Source organism: Pelophylax lessonae (genome assembly GCF_965119305.1).
Source record: "Pelophylax lessonae genome assembly, chromosome: 6".
Classification (NCBI taxonomy): Eukaryota; Metazoa; Chordata; class Amphibia; order Anura; family Ranidae; genus Pelophylax; species Pelophylax lessonae.
Genome location: NC_138773.1, coordinates 57,966,943 through 57,986,105, shown reverse-complemented (window position 1 = coordinate 57,986,105; position 19,163 = coordinate 57,966,943). Strand labels below are relative to the sequence as shown.

At 40.3% G+C, this 19,163-nt stretch overlaps 1 protein-coding gene across 1 annotated transcript in view; it reads left to right on the top strand.

The window, feature by feature from the left end:
- Positions 1-4,534: 4,534 nt before the first annotated feature.
- Positions 4,535-19,163, top strand: part of SOX8 (SRY-box transcription factor 8) — a 15,836-nt gene continuing 1,207 nt past the window's right edge. Inside the window, exons 1-3 of the mRNA XM_082260261.1 lie at positions 4,535-5,073; positions 14,304-14,542; positions 18,777-19,163. The exon at positions 18,777-19,163 is cut by the window's right edge and continues 1,207 nt beyond it. Coding sequence (XP_082116387.1) covers positions 4,649-5,073; positions 14,304-14,542; positions 18,777-19,163 — 1,051 coding nt within the window. The 5' untranslated portion in view covers positions 4,535-4,648. The remainder of the gene's footprint in view (positions 5,074-14,303; positions 14,543-18,776) is intronic.

Below are 19,163 nucleotides of genomic sequence, written 5' to 3'. Positions count from 1 at the left end.
TATGGTCTATGAGCCTGGTAGAGCCATTAGATTGTCAGCTCCTTAGCACTGATGTGAACAGACATTTGTCCCTCTAATGCTGCAATGAATGTTGGTGCCATATTAATTATATATATATATATGTATAACAAGAAAACTTTATATGTATATAGGCAGATGAAGGCAAATTCTCCAAAATAGGACACAGATAACGAGGAGCGTTTTTTAATTTTTTTTAATTTTTCTTCTGTATAAACAAAAACGTAAAAAGTATTTTAGGAATCATGTTTGTTGCTAATTTGCTATATCCTGTATATAACACCATCACATAGTAAGGATGAAGAAATGCCATACATAACTAGATGGGCAGATTAGTGAATTGGATTTAATTGTTGTATGTTTGATGCTATTTGACAATTACTTCTCTGCCCTGAAGGGCGCCATTCATTATTGGCACTGTCCAGGCACCCAGCAGGGGTTGGAGCTCCGGACTCCATTCAACTTCTGTTTGACTTTCTGCAAAGAGTTGGAGATTTAAATAAAATAAGCATAATCTGCTTAATTTACACTGCTGATTACTCCATGATGGCAGCATGAAAGAAGCAAATTCCGCAGCGTGGCGGTTTGCTCTAAAAACGTAATTTTGTCTCCAAGCGCATCAAAGAAAACCTATGGCCTCCTATTGTGCGATTTTGCCCTTGCGTTGCCATTAAGGCTGCATTCACACTATAGCGCTTCATCAATGCATGCAAAAATAATGACAAATTGCACGTGTTCACAAAATGCGCAAATCACCAATTGCACCATTGCAGTAGTGCCATTTACTGATAATAGCACCCCAAACGCTGCAAAAAGCAGACAAATGCTGCCAACTTTGTAGTTAAAAAAAACGCTTAAACCTCCAAAGTTGGATGAAATGCTTTGCCACGTTTGTTGCAATGGGCTACCCTACACACAACAGGCGTGGCAATGCTTCCTTTGTGTGATGCATCTAATTGCAGCACTATAGTAATCAATGAGCTCATATCAAGCCTAGCGCATACTATTAGAACATTGGACACAAATTATCTGTATTTGGAACAATTGTTCGATTCTCTGTTCAATAGTATACCGCTTTCCTGAGCCAATATGGACTGTTCACATGAAAATTTCCAAAGGGACTACTGCGCATTATCAGAAACAATGCACGCATAGACTAGACATAGACTGCAGCTACACATGTGGGAAGTTGTCCTCTCTTTCAGAATTTTTTTACCATTTTATGCATTCTCCTTTTCAACATGGGACCAAGACACTGGAAAATGCAAACGATCGTTTGTCCGATTTTCTAATAGTGCTTACTAGGCTTCACAGCTACTTCTACATACTAGGACATGCAAGAAAAGTGGCCGCACACCAAACGATGGCTACACGATGAAAGGCTTTATTGAAATTGGATGCAAGGTATATCAAATGGATGGTAGACGCGTTTCACACGACTGTGTGAAACGCGTCCACCATCCATTTGCTGTACCTTGCATCCCATTTCAATAAAGCCTTTCATCGTGTAGCATGCTTTGGGTCGTGTGAAACGCGTCTACCATCCATTTGCTGTACCTTGCATCCTATTTCAATAAAGCCTTCCATCGTATAGCCATAGTTTATAGCCATATAGCCACTTTTCTTGCATTCCTGTTTGAGGTGGCGATCCGAGGTCCTGCACCCATGGCTGGCTGTGGAGTTCCTACCGCCTGAGCGGTGCGCATCTTCTCTTCCTACATACTAGTCCAGCCTTTCTCAAGCTTTTCAACACAGAGGAACCCTTGAAATCAATTTCTGGTCTTGGGGAACCCCTGCTAAAAATGAAAAATCTACAACTCATGACACATTAGTGTGACAAGAATTACCCCACTTACAGATAGCTAAAAGGAACAATAGTGTCATTGGGAACTTATCTGAGAGGCAGAAATTGCCCATTGCTCAAAGAACCCCCAGCAACCTCAGGAGGAACCCTAGGATTCCACGGAACCCTGGTTGAGAAACCATGATCTAGGGTATCAGTGATGACTCAAACTTGTGAAAATTCTCCCGATACCCAAAACCAATACTTTGCAGTGCAATTTGCATCTATACAAATTGAATGGGGGCACCTTACACCGCAAAGAATTGCATGCGATTTGAACAGGAATGTGATATGATTCCTGCTTGAATCACATGCAGTTTCCCGCACCGCTCCTGTGTGGCAAAGTGATTTTTACCTTGAGTTCACACAGGAACGGTGTGGGAAACATTCCCTACATGATGGGTTTCACCAACTCCAGCTCCCCATCCGACTGTGGACATCTGCGGCTTGGTATCCTCCTGCCTCTCCCATGTCCTTGTACCTTGCATCTCCAGCAGCTCTACCCCCCCCCCCCACCCCCAGCCTGAAAATGCGGACTACAGGGATTATAATTGGTCAGCACCATCCAATCAGAAGCCGTCTAGCCCGTACTGTCAGGAGAGGAGAGAAAGTCGCAGGAATTTCAAATCCCTGGACTGTGAAGCTGCTTTTCTGCTGCATCTGACAGCGGGGGATTGTGGCAATCTGGTACAGCGGGACCGGGAGGGGGGGGGCGGGGTTGGAGATGGGTTGGATTGTTGGAACCACTGGAGGCTGGGGGGAGAGAGCTGCTGGAGTTGCAATTCTTTGCAGTGCGATTTGTGCCCATTCATTTTGTATAGACGCAATTCGCAACACAAAGTATCGGTACTCGGCGTTGACTGAAAGTATTGGTACTCGTACTCGCCGATAAAAAGGGCATTGTTGCGCAAATCCCTACTACATCTGAAAATGAGAATGGTGTTTAGATGCTCATGAAACAAGTAGGACACAGCTGCAGATTTTCTGCACGTAGATCTGCAGATCATATGCAAGTATGCGAATAAACGCGTATAAATGTGCAAAAAAGGGGATACTTTAGGTGCATGTTTTCCGCACTTAGATCTGCAGATCCTATGCAGGTAGGCGCATAAACGTATATAAATGTGCAAAAAGTGGAATACTTTAGGTGCATGCTTTGCGTACGTAGATCTGCAGATCTTTTGCAGGTAAGCATATAAACGTGTATAAATGCGCAAAAACGGGAATACTTTAGGTGCATGTTTTCTGCACGTAGATCTGCAGATCTTATGCAAGTACGCGCATAAACACGTATAAATGTGCAAAAACAAAAATACTTTAGGTGCATGTTTTCTGCACGTAGATCTGCAGATCTTATGCAAGCATGCGCATAAACGTGTATAGATGTCCAAAAAAGGGGAATACTTTAGGTGCATGTTTTCCGCACGTAGATCTGCAGATCTTCTTATGTTGGTACGCGCATAAACGCGTATAAATGGGCAAAAATGGGAATACTTTAGGTGCATGTTTTCCGCACGTAGATCTGCAGATCTTATGCAAGTACGCGCATAAACGTGTATAAATGTGCAAAAACAGGGATACTTTAGGTGCATGCTTTGCGCACGTAGATCTGCAGATCTTATGCAAGTACGCGCATAAACGTGTATAGATGTGCAAAAACAGGGATACTTTAGGTGCATGCTTTGCGCACGTAGATCTGCAGATCTTATGCAGGTACGCGCATAAACGTGTATAGATGTGCAAAAACAGGAATACTTCAAGTGCATGTTTTCAACACGTAGATCTGCAGATCTTCTTATGTTGGTACGCGCATAAACGTGTGTATATGCGCAAAAATGGGAATACTTCAAGTGCATTATTTTCCGCACGTAGATCTGCAGATCTTATGCAATAAACAGGAATACTTTAAGCGCGTTTTACGAAGGTTTTTTTTAGCTCTGTCAACAAAAACCTTCAAAATAAGCGCAGCATTTTTTTTTGCTTATATGAATGAGCTTTTAGCGGCACCCTAAATGCAGCAAAACATGCGGTGTAATAAACACGTAACGCTCAAAAAAGGCGAATGTGTTTATTGCGATTATTATCATTTATTATTAATTATTACTAATATTATTATTTATTATTACTATTATTATTTATTATTACTACTATTATTATGTATTATTAATTATTACTATTATTATTACTACTATTATTATTTATTATTTATTATTACTATTATTTATTATTCATTATTACTATTATTAGTTATTATTACTATTATTTATTATTTATTATTACTATTATTATTTATTATTACTATTTATTATTACTATTATTATTATTTATTATTAAATGGTGAGCACACAGCCTGATGTGAATGGAAACGCTCACAGACAACTTGCAGAGAGGTCACTGAGTTTGTATTGGTCATCATTAGGGACATTTGTAGTGACAAATCCCCCAAAATTCAGAGGCTGCCATGGGATTGGCTGCCTCCCGGTACACAGACAGCGCAGCGATCACAACACAGCGCTCAGCGCACGTGGGGGAACATTGTAGCAAGTAAAGGGGAAAAAAAGGTTCAGGGCCACGCCTCCTCCCCGCGGCGAGCCAATGATAGAAGGGGGAGTGTCTGTGAGCAGCTTACTTATGAAAGGTGTGTGTGGGAGGGGAGCTCAGAGCTCAGTGCCCGGTGCTCAGTGATTGCTGTGCCATCCGGCTCCGTTCTACACAAGGATCGCTGCCATCCCCGGTCTATTACCGATCCGCCCCCACCCTCCCTGGCACTGCCAGCTCACCAGCCCGATGTTGAACATGAGCTCCGGCCAGGAGCAGGCTCCCGATGGCCCCTGCAGCCCGGCGGGCACTGCCAGCTCCATGTCCCACGTTTCGGACTCCGACTCGGACTCTCCGCTGTCCCCGGCCGGCTCGGAGGGGCGAGGATCGCTCCGGGGCCCCGGGATCTCCAAGAAGGACCCGGACGGCGGGACGATGGATGAGAGATTCCCCGCCTGTATCCGGGAAGCCGTGTCCCAGGTGCTGAAGGGCTATGACTGGTCCCTGGTGCCCATGCCGGTCCGGGGCTCCGGATCACTCAAAGCCAAGCCGCATGTCAAGAGACCGATGAATGCCTTCATGGTGTGGGCACAGGCTGCCCGGAGGAAGCTGGCCGACCAGTACCCACATCTACACAATGCCGAGCTCAGCAAGACACTGGGCAAACTATGGCGGTAAGTGCCCACCATTACCTACCAATCAGGACCCAACACCCTCCGACAATTCCTGGGGTGTGTATATACCTAGCCATGGAAACCTACCACCTTCCGACAAATCATAGGCTTCACATTGACCTGTCCCTGGAGACCTACCACCTTCCGACAATTCATAGGGTGCCCACTGACCTGTCCCTGGAGATCTACCACCTTCCGACAATTCATAGGGTGCCCACTGACCTGTCCCTGGAAACCTTCCACCTTTCTACAATTCATAGGGTGCCCACTGACCTGTCCCTGGAGACCTACCACCTTCCGACAATTCATAGGGTGCCCACTGACCTGTCCCTGGAGACCTACCACCTTCCGACAATTCATAGGGTGCCCACTGACCTGTCCCTGGAGACCTACCACCTTCCGACAATTCATAGGGTGCCCACTGACCTGTCCTGGGAGATCTACCACCTTCCGACAATTCATAGGGTGCCCACTGACCTGTCCCTGGAGACCTACCACCTTCCGACAATTCATAGGGTGCCCACTGACCTGTCCCTGGAGACCTACCACCTTCCGACAATTCATAGGGTGCCCACTGACCTGTCCCTGGAGACCTACCACCTTCCGACAATTCATAGGGTGCCCACTGACCTGTCCCTGGAGATCTACCACCTTCCGACAATTCATAGGGTGCCCACTGACCTGTCCCTGGAGACCTACCACCTTCCGACAATTCATAGGGTGCCCACTGACCTGTCCCTGGAGACCTACCACCTTCCGACAATTCATAGGGTGCCCACTGACCTGTCCCTGGAGACCTACCACCTTCCGACAATTCATAGGGTGCCCACTGACCTGTCCCTGGAGACCTACCACCTTCTGACAATTCATAGGGTGCCCACTGACCTGTCCTGGGAGATCTACCACCATCTGATAATTCATAGGGTGCCCACTGACCTGTCCCTGGAGACCTACCACCTTCCGACAATTCGTAGGGTGCCCACTGACCTATCAATGGGGACCTACCACCTTCCGACAATTCATAGGGTGTGTATATACCTAGCCATGGAAACCTACCACCGTCTGACATTTCATAGGGTGCCCACTGACCTGTCCCTGGAGATCTACCACCATCTGACAATTCATAGGGTGCCCACTGACCTGTCCCAGGAGACCTACCACCTTCTGACAATTCATAGGGTACCCACTGACCTGTCCAGGGAGATCCACCACCATCTGATAATTTTATAGGGTGCATGCTGACCTGTCCCTGGAGATCTACCACCTTCTGACAATTCATAGGGTGCCCACTGACCTGTCCCTGGAGATCTACCACCTTCTGACAATAGAATGCACAACCGACCTATCTGTGAGGACCCACCACCTTCCCACAATGCATAGGGTGCACAACCGACCTACCTATGAAGGCTCACCACCCTCTGATAATTCATAGGGTGCACACTGAGCTATCCATGGGGACCCACCGCCCTTCAACAGTTGAAGGGGTGCACACTGACCTATCTATGAGGACCCACTACCCTACTACAGTTCATAGGGTGCACACTGACCTATCTCTTGAGACCTACCACCTTCTGACAATCCATGGGGTGCACACTGACCTAGCCATGGAGACTCACCACCCTCTGAGAATTTATAGGGTGTACACTGACCTGTCCCTGGAGACCCACCACCCTCCGACAATTCATAGGTGTCCACACACCTATCCACTGAGACCCAGCACCCTCTGACAATTCATAGGAAGCAAAGGAGATGTGAAAATTTAGTGGTAGTACTTATGTATAGGACGTCTCTTATTTCAAGGTTTTAGACATTTATCCTTAGAAGGTCCCAGTTTTTGGGGGGCTTTGCATGAAGTTTTTATTCTTTCTTGGCTTTTAATGTCCTATTTTTAAGGAGGTGTATTTAAAATACGTAATAAGTTATATGTAATCTACTAAATATGCAATGGATGGTGTATAGTGTTCTGCATTTACTATTACAACTAAAGAGAATAGCTAGTTCAGGTATAACAAAGAAGCAAGGGGATCCATAAAATGTACGGAACTGTCTCCTATTTCAGCATTTTAGAAAGATCTCCTCTTTTTGGAATGCTAGAAACACAGAAGAGTGACAACAGACAGACCAAGAGGTCCATCAAGTCTGCTTATTGTTTGTTTGTTTTTTTTTATTATTATTTTTTTTATGTTTTTGACTGAGTATAGATCTATGTTTGCCCCAAGCATGTTTAAATCCACTCACTGCTGGAAGTCTGTTCCAAGTACTAAACTTAGTGAATTAATACTTCCAAAGGCCAGTTCTGAACTTTCCTCACCTAGTTTGAGGTCATGGCCCTGGGGTCTTGATCCTAGCTTTATATTAAAAAGTACTGCCTCCTTTGGCACATGCTCAATGTAGTTGAATGTGCTTTATCTTGCCTTTTAAAATGAATTATTTTTAAAGAGGTGTTTTTAAATGCAAGAATCAATATATGATGTCGTAAATATGCAGCATTTACGACTACAGAAACTTGCTCAGGTACAATATAGTCTCAAAGGGACCCTGGAAAGTTAGTGTTAGCACCTATGTATAAAACTGTCTCTTCGGGATTGTACGGTGTTGAATGCAGTTTTTTAATATTTATTGGTTTATCTTGGCTTTTAAATGAATATATTTAAAGATAAAGACCCTTATTTAAAATTCAAGGTGTAATAGTCAGTATGCCATGATGGGGGTTGTAGGTTGTTGCATGACTACTGCTACAGAGAATACCTAGTCCAGGTATAGCACAGGAGCAACGTGACCCTGGAAATTTTATGTCAGCACCTACGTATCTATAGCATGAGGGTTTTCTCAATGTTTTGAGTGCCCCTTAGACCATGAATTCCGTTCACTATTCATTTTCTGCAAGGTACCAAATATTCAAGAAACTGATGCCGATAGACTTGATGGCATGTAGAACTGATGAATTCCGTTTTATTATTAGTGTTAATTACTTTAGTTTTATAAATATACATCTCTTTATTTTAAATTTGCTTCTAGAGCTCTAGCCTGTTTCGTAATGCAATAACAATGCCATGATGGGATTGTACTGTATATCACTACCAAAGGGTATAATTATCTCAGGTATAACATAGGCGCTAACTTTTCAGGGTCACTTTGCTTCAATGTATACCTTTAAATGTAGCCAAGGATTTCGGCAAGCAAATGGGTGCCAGCATAGACCAGAAATTATGTTCAGAAATTTAGTTTCTATATGGTGGAAAATCTTCCTTTCAATACATTTTTATTGATTTTAAAGATGAATAATAACACTCCAACATGGAGATCAACTTGGGAAGGATACAGTAGTAAAGAAGTATAATAGACAATGGTGTAAAATCTTGAAGACGCTACTAAGAACAATTTAGTGGCCTGTAGGACGGAAGGGTTCTTGTGTAGTATTAATAATTTAGTTCATGTTTTACTAATTTTGGATCAACGTAAAAGTCTGGTGATATCAGAACTAGTTGTTGGAGAAGTTTAGGCAATGAGATGTCCAGTATCACCTATTCTCTTGGTTTAGTTTGTTGTTTACACCTCCCCCTCTCATCTACGTATATTGTATCTAGGAGAGCTTGCCCGGTTTGCAGTTGCTCATCTCATACCTGGAATGTCAAGTTTGCCATGCATCGTCCAACCATCTGGCAGAAATGATAGACAGTCTTATAACTGTTTTCTTAATACGAATGGAAATATGTCAGTGGTCATGCCTCCAACCCTAGTTGCTGGGACATTGATCTACTATTCTACATTTTTTTCCAAATAGAAGTATCTGTAACCGGTTCCAAAAACCTATGTAGCACTCCATTAGAGTTTATTGTTGTCCAATCCTTGATGTAGATTTTACCAGGTTATATACATGTACTCTGCAAAAAAAAATGTAAAAATGAACTGTACAGTTAAAGCAGAGATGAACATTATTTTAGATTGGCAAAAAATGACACCTGACCCTGACCTAATTAGCCTTTTATAGCCTTAATGCCCCATTCAAAACTGATATTTTTTAGTGTTGGTAAATGCTGGCAAATTGAATATAAAACTAACCCATCATTTCTCCAATAGACTGCATTTGCAGATCTCTATGCTATAGTTACGGGCACCCTCCACCTTCAGGTCTCCCTTAACCTTGAGAGTAATGCAAAAAAATAAAATAATGAAAGCTATAACTGAGGGAATATGGCCTAGATGTTAAGGCCAGCGTGCATGTGTAGAATTAGGAGCTCAAGGCGTTGCTGTCACAAGCCCTGTGATACATTACTGTTTCTAGATGGACTGACCCTTTAATTTTGCCTTGTGGCCGTAGTCTTGGCTTAAATGAGACCCAGGCTTAATGGCCACCATAGTTGTGTAGATCTAGGAGCTCAAGGTGTTGCTCCTCCTGGCCATGTGAATATTAGCATCCAACCAATAATTTAGCTTGGCAGCACCTCCCAAAAACTGAAATATTGGTTTAGGGTGGGCTGACCCTTTAATTTTGCCTTCTGTCTGTAGTCTTGGCTTGAATGAGACCCAGACTTAATGCCCACCGTAGGTGTGTAGATCTAGGAACTCAAGGTGTTGCTTCCATCAGCCCTATGAACATTAAAATCCAACCATTAATTTAGCTTGGCAGGTCCTATCAAAAACTGAAATATTGGTTCATGGTGGACTGACACTTAAAATATGCCTTCAAAGCCCAGGCTATGGCCAGAAGGAGACCCAGTATAATGGCTGCTGTAGGCATGTAGATCAGGGAGCCCGATCTGCTGCTCTCACAGGCCCTGTGAAACAATAAAATCCAACCAGTAATTTTAGCTTGGCAGTTCCCACCAAAAACTGAAATATTATTTTGGGGTGGATTGACCCTTTAAATTAGCCTTCTGTCTGGGCTTAATGTCTCCTGGCTATAAGTATGCCCCCTCCTGGCATTGGGTACCTTGTTCTGTTTTTCTGTGCCTTGGTGTGTGGAACTTTAATTTGATTGCTGGCCTGTTTGATTGAGTAGTGGAACGTGATTAATGTCCTGAGGTCAGGTTTACACAGCCATTAACAGATGTCGAACGCTGCTCTGTGCGCAGTAGGTCTCTTCCTCACACTTACTGCAATTTGCTCCGATCTGCAACAACTGGAACAAAGGACGGACTTTAGCCACTGACAGGTGTCAGAAGTGAGGACTCCACGGCCACTCACCAATGTAACCTGATCAGTAGATGACAAGATGGCACTCGCTGTGTACCAGCTGTTCCAAGCCAAAGAAACAGAGTCACTCTGATTTCTCCAATCAGTGCTCAATTTTTTTTTTTGTAATTAGTATGTAGCACAGCGTATCCACTTTGCAACAGATGTTAAATACTTATAGGCTTAAGCAGCTGTCAGGATTAAGTGTTAACCCTTGCAGTTTTGGGTGGGCCTGAAAACTATCAGCACTTGGGGGGAAAAAAACGTATTTCCAAATCCATCGTAGGAGACAAAGATGTAACATCTGTGCCAGCGATGCCCTCCTGAAAATTCTATTTAAAATAAGCATCAGGCTTCATGTTATAGTGGGATGACCAGTCTCTGATGGTCATATAGCTATCAAGGGCTATATAGTTTTTGGGGGGATTTACCAACAGGTGCGCTTAGTGATTCTTTCTTTGCTATAAATTGCTAAAAGGCGTTAGTCCAAATATATATTATTTAAATATTCTTAAACTGATTGGGGGTATAAAGAACAATTTAGGTTCTATAGGCAAACATGAAAATAAATTTTTTGGAAAGACATAGGATGTCCAGTCTTGGGTCAAAATAAGCATATATGGGCATTTAGGATGACTGTATTGGGGAACAGCAAGTGCCAGCGTAATGGGGTTTCAAGTGCTTCTACTAAGGTCACAGCACTTGGGGGGCATGAACTACTGTAAATATGTAAGAAAAATTAGAGGATTAAGAACTGGACACAGGCTGTGACATGTTGGTAAATGTGAAATGCTTATTTACTAAAGGGAGAATTTTTATTATATATATATATATATATATATATATATATATATACATACATTTTATATATATATATATATATATATATATATATATATATATATATATATATATATATAATTTTTCTATTTTAGGTCCAGGGTGTAAATTTTATTAATACATTTATTTAATACAATGAATAATATTTATATTTATACATTTTAATAATAAATGTTAATACATTTCAAGCATTCAATCCTATTCCTTTTGTTTTGTTGTAATTGGGTGTTTGGAATAAACACACTTACAGGTAATAGGGCAATAATACACCTTTTCCTTACATTGCGGTCCCCGTCTTTGTTAATTTTGCAAAAGAAAGAGAAATTTGTTATATTAGATCCTTGTCACAAGAAATTTGTTCCTCAAATCCAGATAAATTATTACTAATACACTCTAGGCAAAATTCATTTGTCAACTAGTGTTCCAAAGATCCAACTCATCCTTTGGCAATACCATCTGTTGCCATAAAATATTTTTAGTTTTCTCAGTATTTTATTTTTTTAAATTTGTTAAAGTAAAGTGAATGATTTCAGCAGATGATTCAAAAACTCTTGGTCACCACTGAGTCATGCTAGAATATTTCAGTACAATAAATTCTAAGTTACATTTTTATTTTTTGCTTAATTTGAACTACAATTTCATTATTTTATTTTTTTTTTTCAGACTAAGAGCTCCCAAATAAAAATAAAATCCTAAATAAAATCCTAAATAAAAATAAAATTCTAAATAAAAATAAAATTCTAAATAAAAATAAAATCCTAAATAAAAATAAAATCCTAAATAAAATTCTAAATAAAAATACAATTCTAAATAAAAATAAAATCCTATATAAAATAAAATCCTAAATAAAAATAATCCTAAATAATAGCTCAAACAAAAAACTTACATAGTGGGCAAAGTACGTAGTTCACAATGGGTAAGTGGAGTGCACCAAGCCACAGCAACCACTCAGAAGCCAGCTTTCAACAGCCTAGGGTGGGCCACTGGCAGAAGACGGATTCTGATTGGTTGCTAAGGGCTTCTGCAAATCATCTTTGCACTGTGCCAAAATGGCAGTTTGCAGTACACTTGTAATTTAACATTTTCTCAGCCCTGTAAATAAAAAACATATTATTGGAGAGTATGAGTTATTGCACAATTTGGAACCCTGCCATACACGCACAAAGGATAGGTCTGTTAATAAGCTGTGACGGCCATTTAAAGTGGTGCGTTAGGATCAGTTTGGCGAATAAATGCTAACAACTATAAAATGTAGCATTTTGGTGCCACAGTATCTACAGTCATTAGATTGTTAAATAGATCCATTAAAGGAAAAGTGTCACCGCTCTGATCTTTATTTTCAATAGTTGTGTTTAGAAGCTTTCACAAGCTGGCGTAAAATACTGCTCCTGTCACACCTACTCTCTACTCTGCACGTTAGGGGTTAATGCGCTGAATCAACTTTTTCTGTACCTCTTTCAGCAGTTCCAGAATAAATATTTGGTGAAACTTTGCAGCTCAATCATTACTCGACAGTATAGAAAAACACTTTTTTTTTAAACCCAAATTCATGATGTGGGACTTTAAAAAAAAAATTCTTGATGGAATTACCAATTACACTTCGCTGCAGAAGAGAATAAACCATTGCCTGAATTTGCTTACACAGAATTAATTGCAATCAGCTTAATTATTGCATTTGGTATTAAATATTTTTCTTTTCAATTTATTTGTTTATTTTAGGGTTGATATAAAGTGTAGAATCTTTTCAATAAATGTCCTGTTTATTTTTTTTTTTTTTTTATCTCCCTTGCTAACAACTGGGAATTCAAAGCTTCTTTGCTAAAAGTGAACAGTTTTTACTTTTTTTTTTTTTTAATGAATTAAATATAAAAACAAGAAAACTAAATGCAGTCATTCTTTGGAAATCGATTTCCAATTATGAGTATTAGGAACAACATTATGCATCTGCATATTCAAAATTAGGATGAATATTAAAGATGCAAGCAATTCTCTTTAAATAACTAAAATCCTTGGAGAAGTTAAAAGCAGAAGTAATAAAAAAAAAATAGAATAGAATTAAAACGATTCAAATTTATCTGTTTTCACAGTTTATTTTTGTTCTGGGTTTCAGAACCTCCTAAAATAAAAAAAAATGTATTCAATAACTTGAATAAATTCATTGTTTTTGCCTGTTGTAGTTTAATGTCTTTTGGTTTCTGAGATTTTTTTTTTTTAACAGTTGAACAAATTTTATCATACAAATGCATGCATTTACTGGCTGCATTGTTACATTAATATTAATGGCCATCTTCTCAGTTCTCAGTGTATCTGACTCGAAGAAGGTATATTTAAAGTAAACTTTGAACTATACTTGTATTATATAGTGCCAAATAAAACATTTTTATTATCAATTATAGGGAATAATTAATCCCCTATTATTTATAGTGTTGACAGTTTAAATCTTTGTGTAGTAAATAAAGTAATATAGTAAAACATTAAATTATAGCAAAAATTTGGAAAATAAAAATGTGTGGTTGTGAGTAAATAGCAAGGTTTGTGTCTTCTTTCCCTAGGTTGTAAATAACTGAATAAAGTATTATAGTAAAACATTAAATTATAGCAAAAATTTGGAAAATAAAAATGTGGGGTTGTGAGTAAATAGCAAGGCTTGTGTCTTCTTTCCCTAGGTTGTAAATAACTGAATAAAGTAATATAGTAAAACATTAAATTACAGCAAAAATTTGGAAAATAAAAATGTGTGGTTGTGAGTAAATAGCAAGGTTTGTGTCTTCTTTCCCTAGGTTGTAAATGGTTGTTATATGGCAAGACCGCTCTAAAACAAAAGCATCTTTAGGGGGCCAGAATAATTATTTTTTACTATGGAAAGATCATAAAATTGTCCTTTTTTAGCTTATGTGGAGAGCATCAAAAATAGGTTAATGGCCCTCAATATTAAATAGGAGATTCTGTATTGAGTATTGTTTGCCCCTGCAAAAAAAAGGAAATTTGTTAAATCTTTTTATTATATAGTTTTTATTATTGTTGCATCAAATCACCATAACCCTACCCATTATGTGTTACATGCATATTTACTTAATCATAGTGAATTAGTTTGAACGTTTGAAGTGGTTTGTGCTTGCATTGACTGACCTGTAATTTAGTGGTTATGTGTTGCGATGCATACTTGGAACACTTCTGGTATCTAATCAATACTTGTGTTCTTCCTCTTTCTGCAGTTTACTGAGTGAAAGTGAGAAACGTCCTTTCGTTGAGGAGGCCGAGAGGCTGCGGATTCAGCACAAGAAAGATCACCCTGATTACAAGTACCAGCCTCGTCGGAGAAAGAGCGTAAAAGCTGGCCAGAGCGACTCGGACTCCGGGGCTGAGCTTGGCCACCACCCTGGACCTCAGATGTACAAGTCTGACTCTGGATTAGGAGGGATGGGAGATGGACATATGCATGGAGATCATGCAGGTATTGTACCGCAATTCTTAGTTGATGCTTTAATGATCATGAAGGCTAACTGTTCGGATTGTCATCTAGGACTACTAGGTCAATGCCAATGACAGCGTATAATACAGGCATATACATGGTTTCTTGGTAAAGGGGCTTTCTATATTTTTGAGACTGTCTACCCACACTTCACCTCTATCTTTAAGCTGAGAAGCAAACATCGCAGGTGAAATAAGATCTGCACGTTCCCCAGTTCTCTGCCATGTACCAGTTGACCAGAGGAGCTTTCCCAGTTACGGTAATGGTATAGATTAACAGAAAAATAATTCTGCCCCCTGTTGACTCACTGGCCTAGACCATTACTGCTGTTGGAGACCTCTTATAACTCTAGTGGTAGAAGCTCATCAAGCCTACATTTTGACATTAAGAAGGCCAACCAGTCAAGCTTCTGCCATAGTTATGTCATTGCAACACCATGGCATGGGAAGGTGGAGGTATGTCGCTGCATCCCCCAACAACTCTCTATACAGCTTAGTTGAATAAATTCATTTTTTTTTTACCATAAGGAAGTTGTGTTGTAGAAAGATTTTAGTGAAGCATTTGATTATCAATTGCCCCTAAATCTTCAATAGCTTTGTGTGTAAGTATGATCAATACAGGTCATGCTCATACAGGTACTGCATCGGAAGGTGGCAAGTGAGGGTATTGGCAATGCCTAATCAGTGGAATTATGTGCCTTCCTTAAATATCCTTCAAGTATATCTAACACAATATCTTTTTAAGGTAGAGTAGAAAAGGGTTATAAATGGGGATCCAATGATAAATCGGCCACCGAAAATGATCGGCCAAAAATAGGGTTATCTGTGTTTTACCAATAAGAAACAAGGTGGATATAATGGCCACTAAAAATGCATGTGATTTTCATAGATCATGCGACTCAAAAACTGCACAAACTTAACACGGGTGCATTTATGGTGCATTTTCATTACATTTCAATGGGGAGGTGCGTTGTCCTGCAATGGAACCACAAAGGTCCAGTGTGAAGATTTACATAAAATTTAAAGGAATGCATTTTTCTTGAGCGATTCCTGCGCTTTTTGTAATGCATAAACGCTTCAAAAACTATTAGTTAAAAAGTCCAATATAATACATTAAATATAAATATATATATATATTCTAAAAAGTGTTCATTGCGGTTTTCAGCCAAGTGCATCCTGAATTTTTGGTGCAGAATTTTTCATTTTGGTGCACCACTAGTTATAAAACTTGTCTTGTTTTTATTGCTGCCTGAGATTCACTCTCTCTATTTGTGTTTGGTGATCGTTGTCACCAGGACTAAAAGTGATGTACAATGTAAAATGTTGTCACTGAAGCAGGGATAGGGAAGAAGTCTCGCAAGGGGGACACGTGTGGTGACAGCTAAAGATTTCCTTTTCCTATTGTGTCTATAGGACAGGAAGTAAAGGGACACAGCAAAGGGACACAGATAGCAAAACAAAAAAAAACTGACAGGTTTTAAAACTCTACTAAAAAAAAAAAAAATAAAGTTTTGATATTTTAATGTCCCATTTAAAATTACCTTCAGAGTAAGAGTGCACACCCCTTACAATATTACTTGTGGCAAAGTTTTGGATAGAGTGGAGAGGGATTAGAACATTTGTCAGTTTTAAATTGATGGCTGTGCCCCTGTAAAAGAAATTTGCCTACTTTATCAATGCTCTTTACTAGTGATCGACCGATTTCGGATTTTCATTGCCGATACCGATATTTTGGCCATTGAATATCGGTATTGGCCGATATTTTTGTACATTTAAAAAATGTTTTATTTTTTTATTTTTACACTTGACAGGTACTCTTGTGGAGGGATATTGGGGTCTAAAAAATCCCAAACCCCTCCTCTGCACTTAAAAGCATTCAAAACAGCCAAGTTTGGCTCTTTTGAATGCTGTAATTTTTTGTAATCTGGCGCCAGTACCCGGAAGTGATGTAGTGACATCACTTCCGGGTTTTTACATGGAGACCCGATCAGAGCCGAATGAGGCTTTGATCGGGTCTTCTCTTCGGCGGCCGTGCAGGTGGGAGGGGAGACCTGAGCGAGCTGCGGAGCGGGGGACGTCCCCTCCCGCTCCTTGTAATGACAGCTGAGAGCGGCTTCTCAGCCGCATCGGTTGTCATTACAAGACAGCTGACCATTGGCTATGGACGCCGGTACCGGGATCATGCCTCTAGCTGCAGGCATCACTCCGGTACAAGCACTTTACGAAATATCAGCAATATTGGTAACCTCAGGGGCCGATTCCGATATATCAGGGAAAGTGCAGATTGGCCCCCAATATATCGGCTTTGCCGATAATCGGTCGATCCCTTCTAATTACCTTCATCACTGAAAGTGAAAGAAAATCCCATCTTTGGGGTTGTCTCTAGAACATGATTAGAGGGGAAATCCTCAATGGGGACACTAGGTCTGCTGACCACCCACATTTTGGAGGAATTATCTCTAACTTCCTGTTTTGACTATTGAACAGGAAGTAAAAGGAAATCTCCCCTATAGAGTGCAGGTGGCATAAAAAAAACTAACGGGGGTTAAAACCCTCCCTTATTCTATCCAAACTAGAAACAAAACATTTTGCTTATTTCTACTTTAAATTTACTGCACTCACCCTCTGGTCAGTCTTTGAAGGCAGCTCTAACAACATTAGTTATTTAATTTGGGTGGAAATTATGTCTAACTATCCAATATAAAAGGTGGATGAATCTGGGTATGGTAGTTATAAAACTACCATAGTCAGTCCATTAGTGACTAGTTGCAGCTCACAACTGGATGACTACCCACTGACTCTAAAAGCTTTTCGGTTTTCCTTGACCAAAAAAGTATAAATGCGTTAAACTTATAAACAGCATTTTTTAGCTTGGTGGACCTATTTAATAGTAATCAGATAGCCTAATTCCAGTAAGCTGAGAGCGCCATTGCCAGCAGCTATTAGTGTCTAAAATATTTGCTTAGCCGCAAACCCAGGAGGCAAAACTTTCCAGGAACAAATTCTCGGGATGCCTCTAACGATTTTGATCTTATAAAGTTAATTTGCACGAATCTTGTGGAAATTGGTGCCAGTCTTGAAAATATTATGTCTTTTAAATTGTGTTTTTTTATGATTTCTGTTTTTTTTTTTTTTCCTTTGTGCTAGAGAATTAAATTTTGTCATTTACAGTCCAGCTTCTATTTGATTATTTTTAAATGTTAGTTTTCCACCACCCCTTTAACTGAGTTATAGCTAATTCTACAGTATACTTGCTGCTTTGCAAATCCAAGACACAGCCACTAGGGGCACTCACTCACTGATATTTTACTTAAAGTGGCGTTCCACCCATTTTAGTGACTAGATGTATGTAATCCCCTTTAAAACGACTTTTACCAATGGAAAGTTTTTTTTTTTTGCTAGTAAATACCTTATTTTCTGCTTTATTTATCCTCTTCTCACTTCCGGGTCCGGTCGGCGATTACGTCATTCGGCGATTGGCAGTGTGTGCTGGGATGTATCTCAGGCCATGAAATCTTGCATTATTACACAGGAGATGAGCTGTACTGCGTGCTCTGCCCTGCCTCCGCCCCGCCTCCTCTGAGCTGTACTGAATGGAGTTGTATTGAGGCCATGCTCCGCCCCGCCTCCTCTCAGTGAGCGGGGACTGAAAGCATTATATCCTCACTGAGCTCACTGAGAGGAGGCGGGGCGGAGGCGGGGCAGAGCACGGCCTCAATACAATACATTCAGTACAGCTCACTGAGAGGAGGCGGGGCGGAGGCGGGGCAGAGCACGTAGTACAGCTCATCTCCTGTGTAATAATGGGAGATTTCATGCCCTGAGATACATCCCAGCACACACTGCGAATCGCCGAATGACGTAATCGCCGACCGGACCCGGAAGTGAGAAGAGGATAAATAAAGCAGAAAATAAGGTATTTACTAGCAAAAAAAACAAAAAAAAAACTTTCCATCTGTAAAAGTAGTTTTAAAGGGGATTACATACATCTATGTAATCCAATTTATTAAAAATGGGTGGAACTCCACTTTAAACTGAATGTTCCACATGTCATCTCGTAGCCATGTTAACAATTTTGTATAAAAATAATCCATTTGTGTGGACCATGTATTTTACTAAATAAACAGGAAAATTAAAAGTAATCATTCAAATAAACATTTATTTTTAGGTATGTAGTACATTATATCTAAATGTAATTTCCTTTTTAATGCCCTTAGGTCAAAATCATGGTCCTCCAACTCCACCAACCACCCCAAAGACAGACCTTCACCATGGCGGTAAACAGGAGCTGAAGCACGAAGGACGGAGGTTGTTGGATAATGGCAGACAGAACATTGACTTCAGTAACGTGGACATTAACGAACTGAGCAGTGAGGTGATCAACAACATTGAGACTTTCGACGTTCATGAGTTTGACCAATACTTGCCACTCAACGGGCATGGAGCTATTCCAGCTGATCATGGGCAAAACTCTACAGCTCCACCTTATGGAGCACCCTACACACATGCAGCTGGAACCACGCAGCCACCTGTCTGGTCACACAAAAGTCCTTCAACTTCCTCCTCGTCTCCAGAGTCTGGTCAACAGAGGCCTCACATCAAGA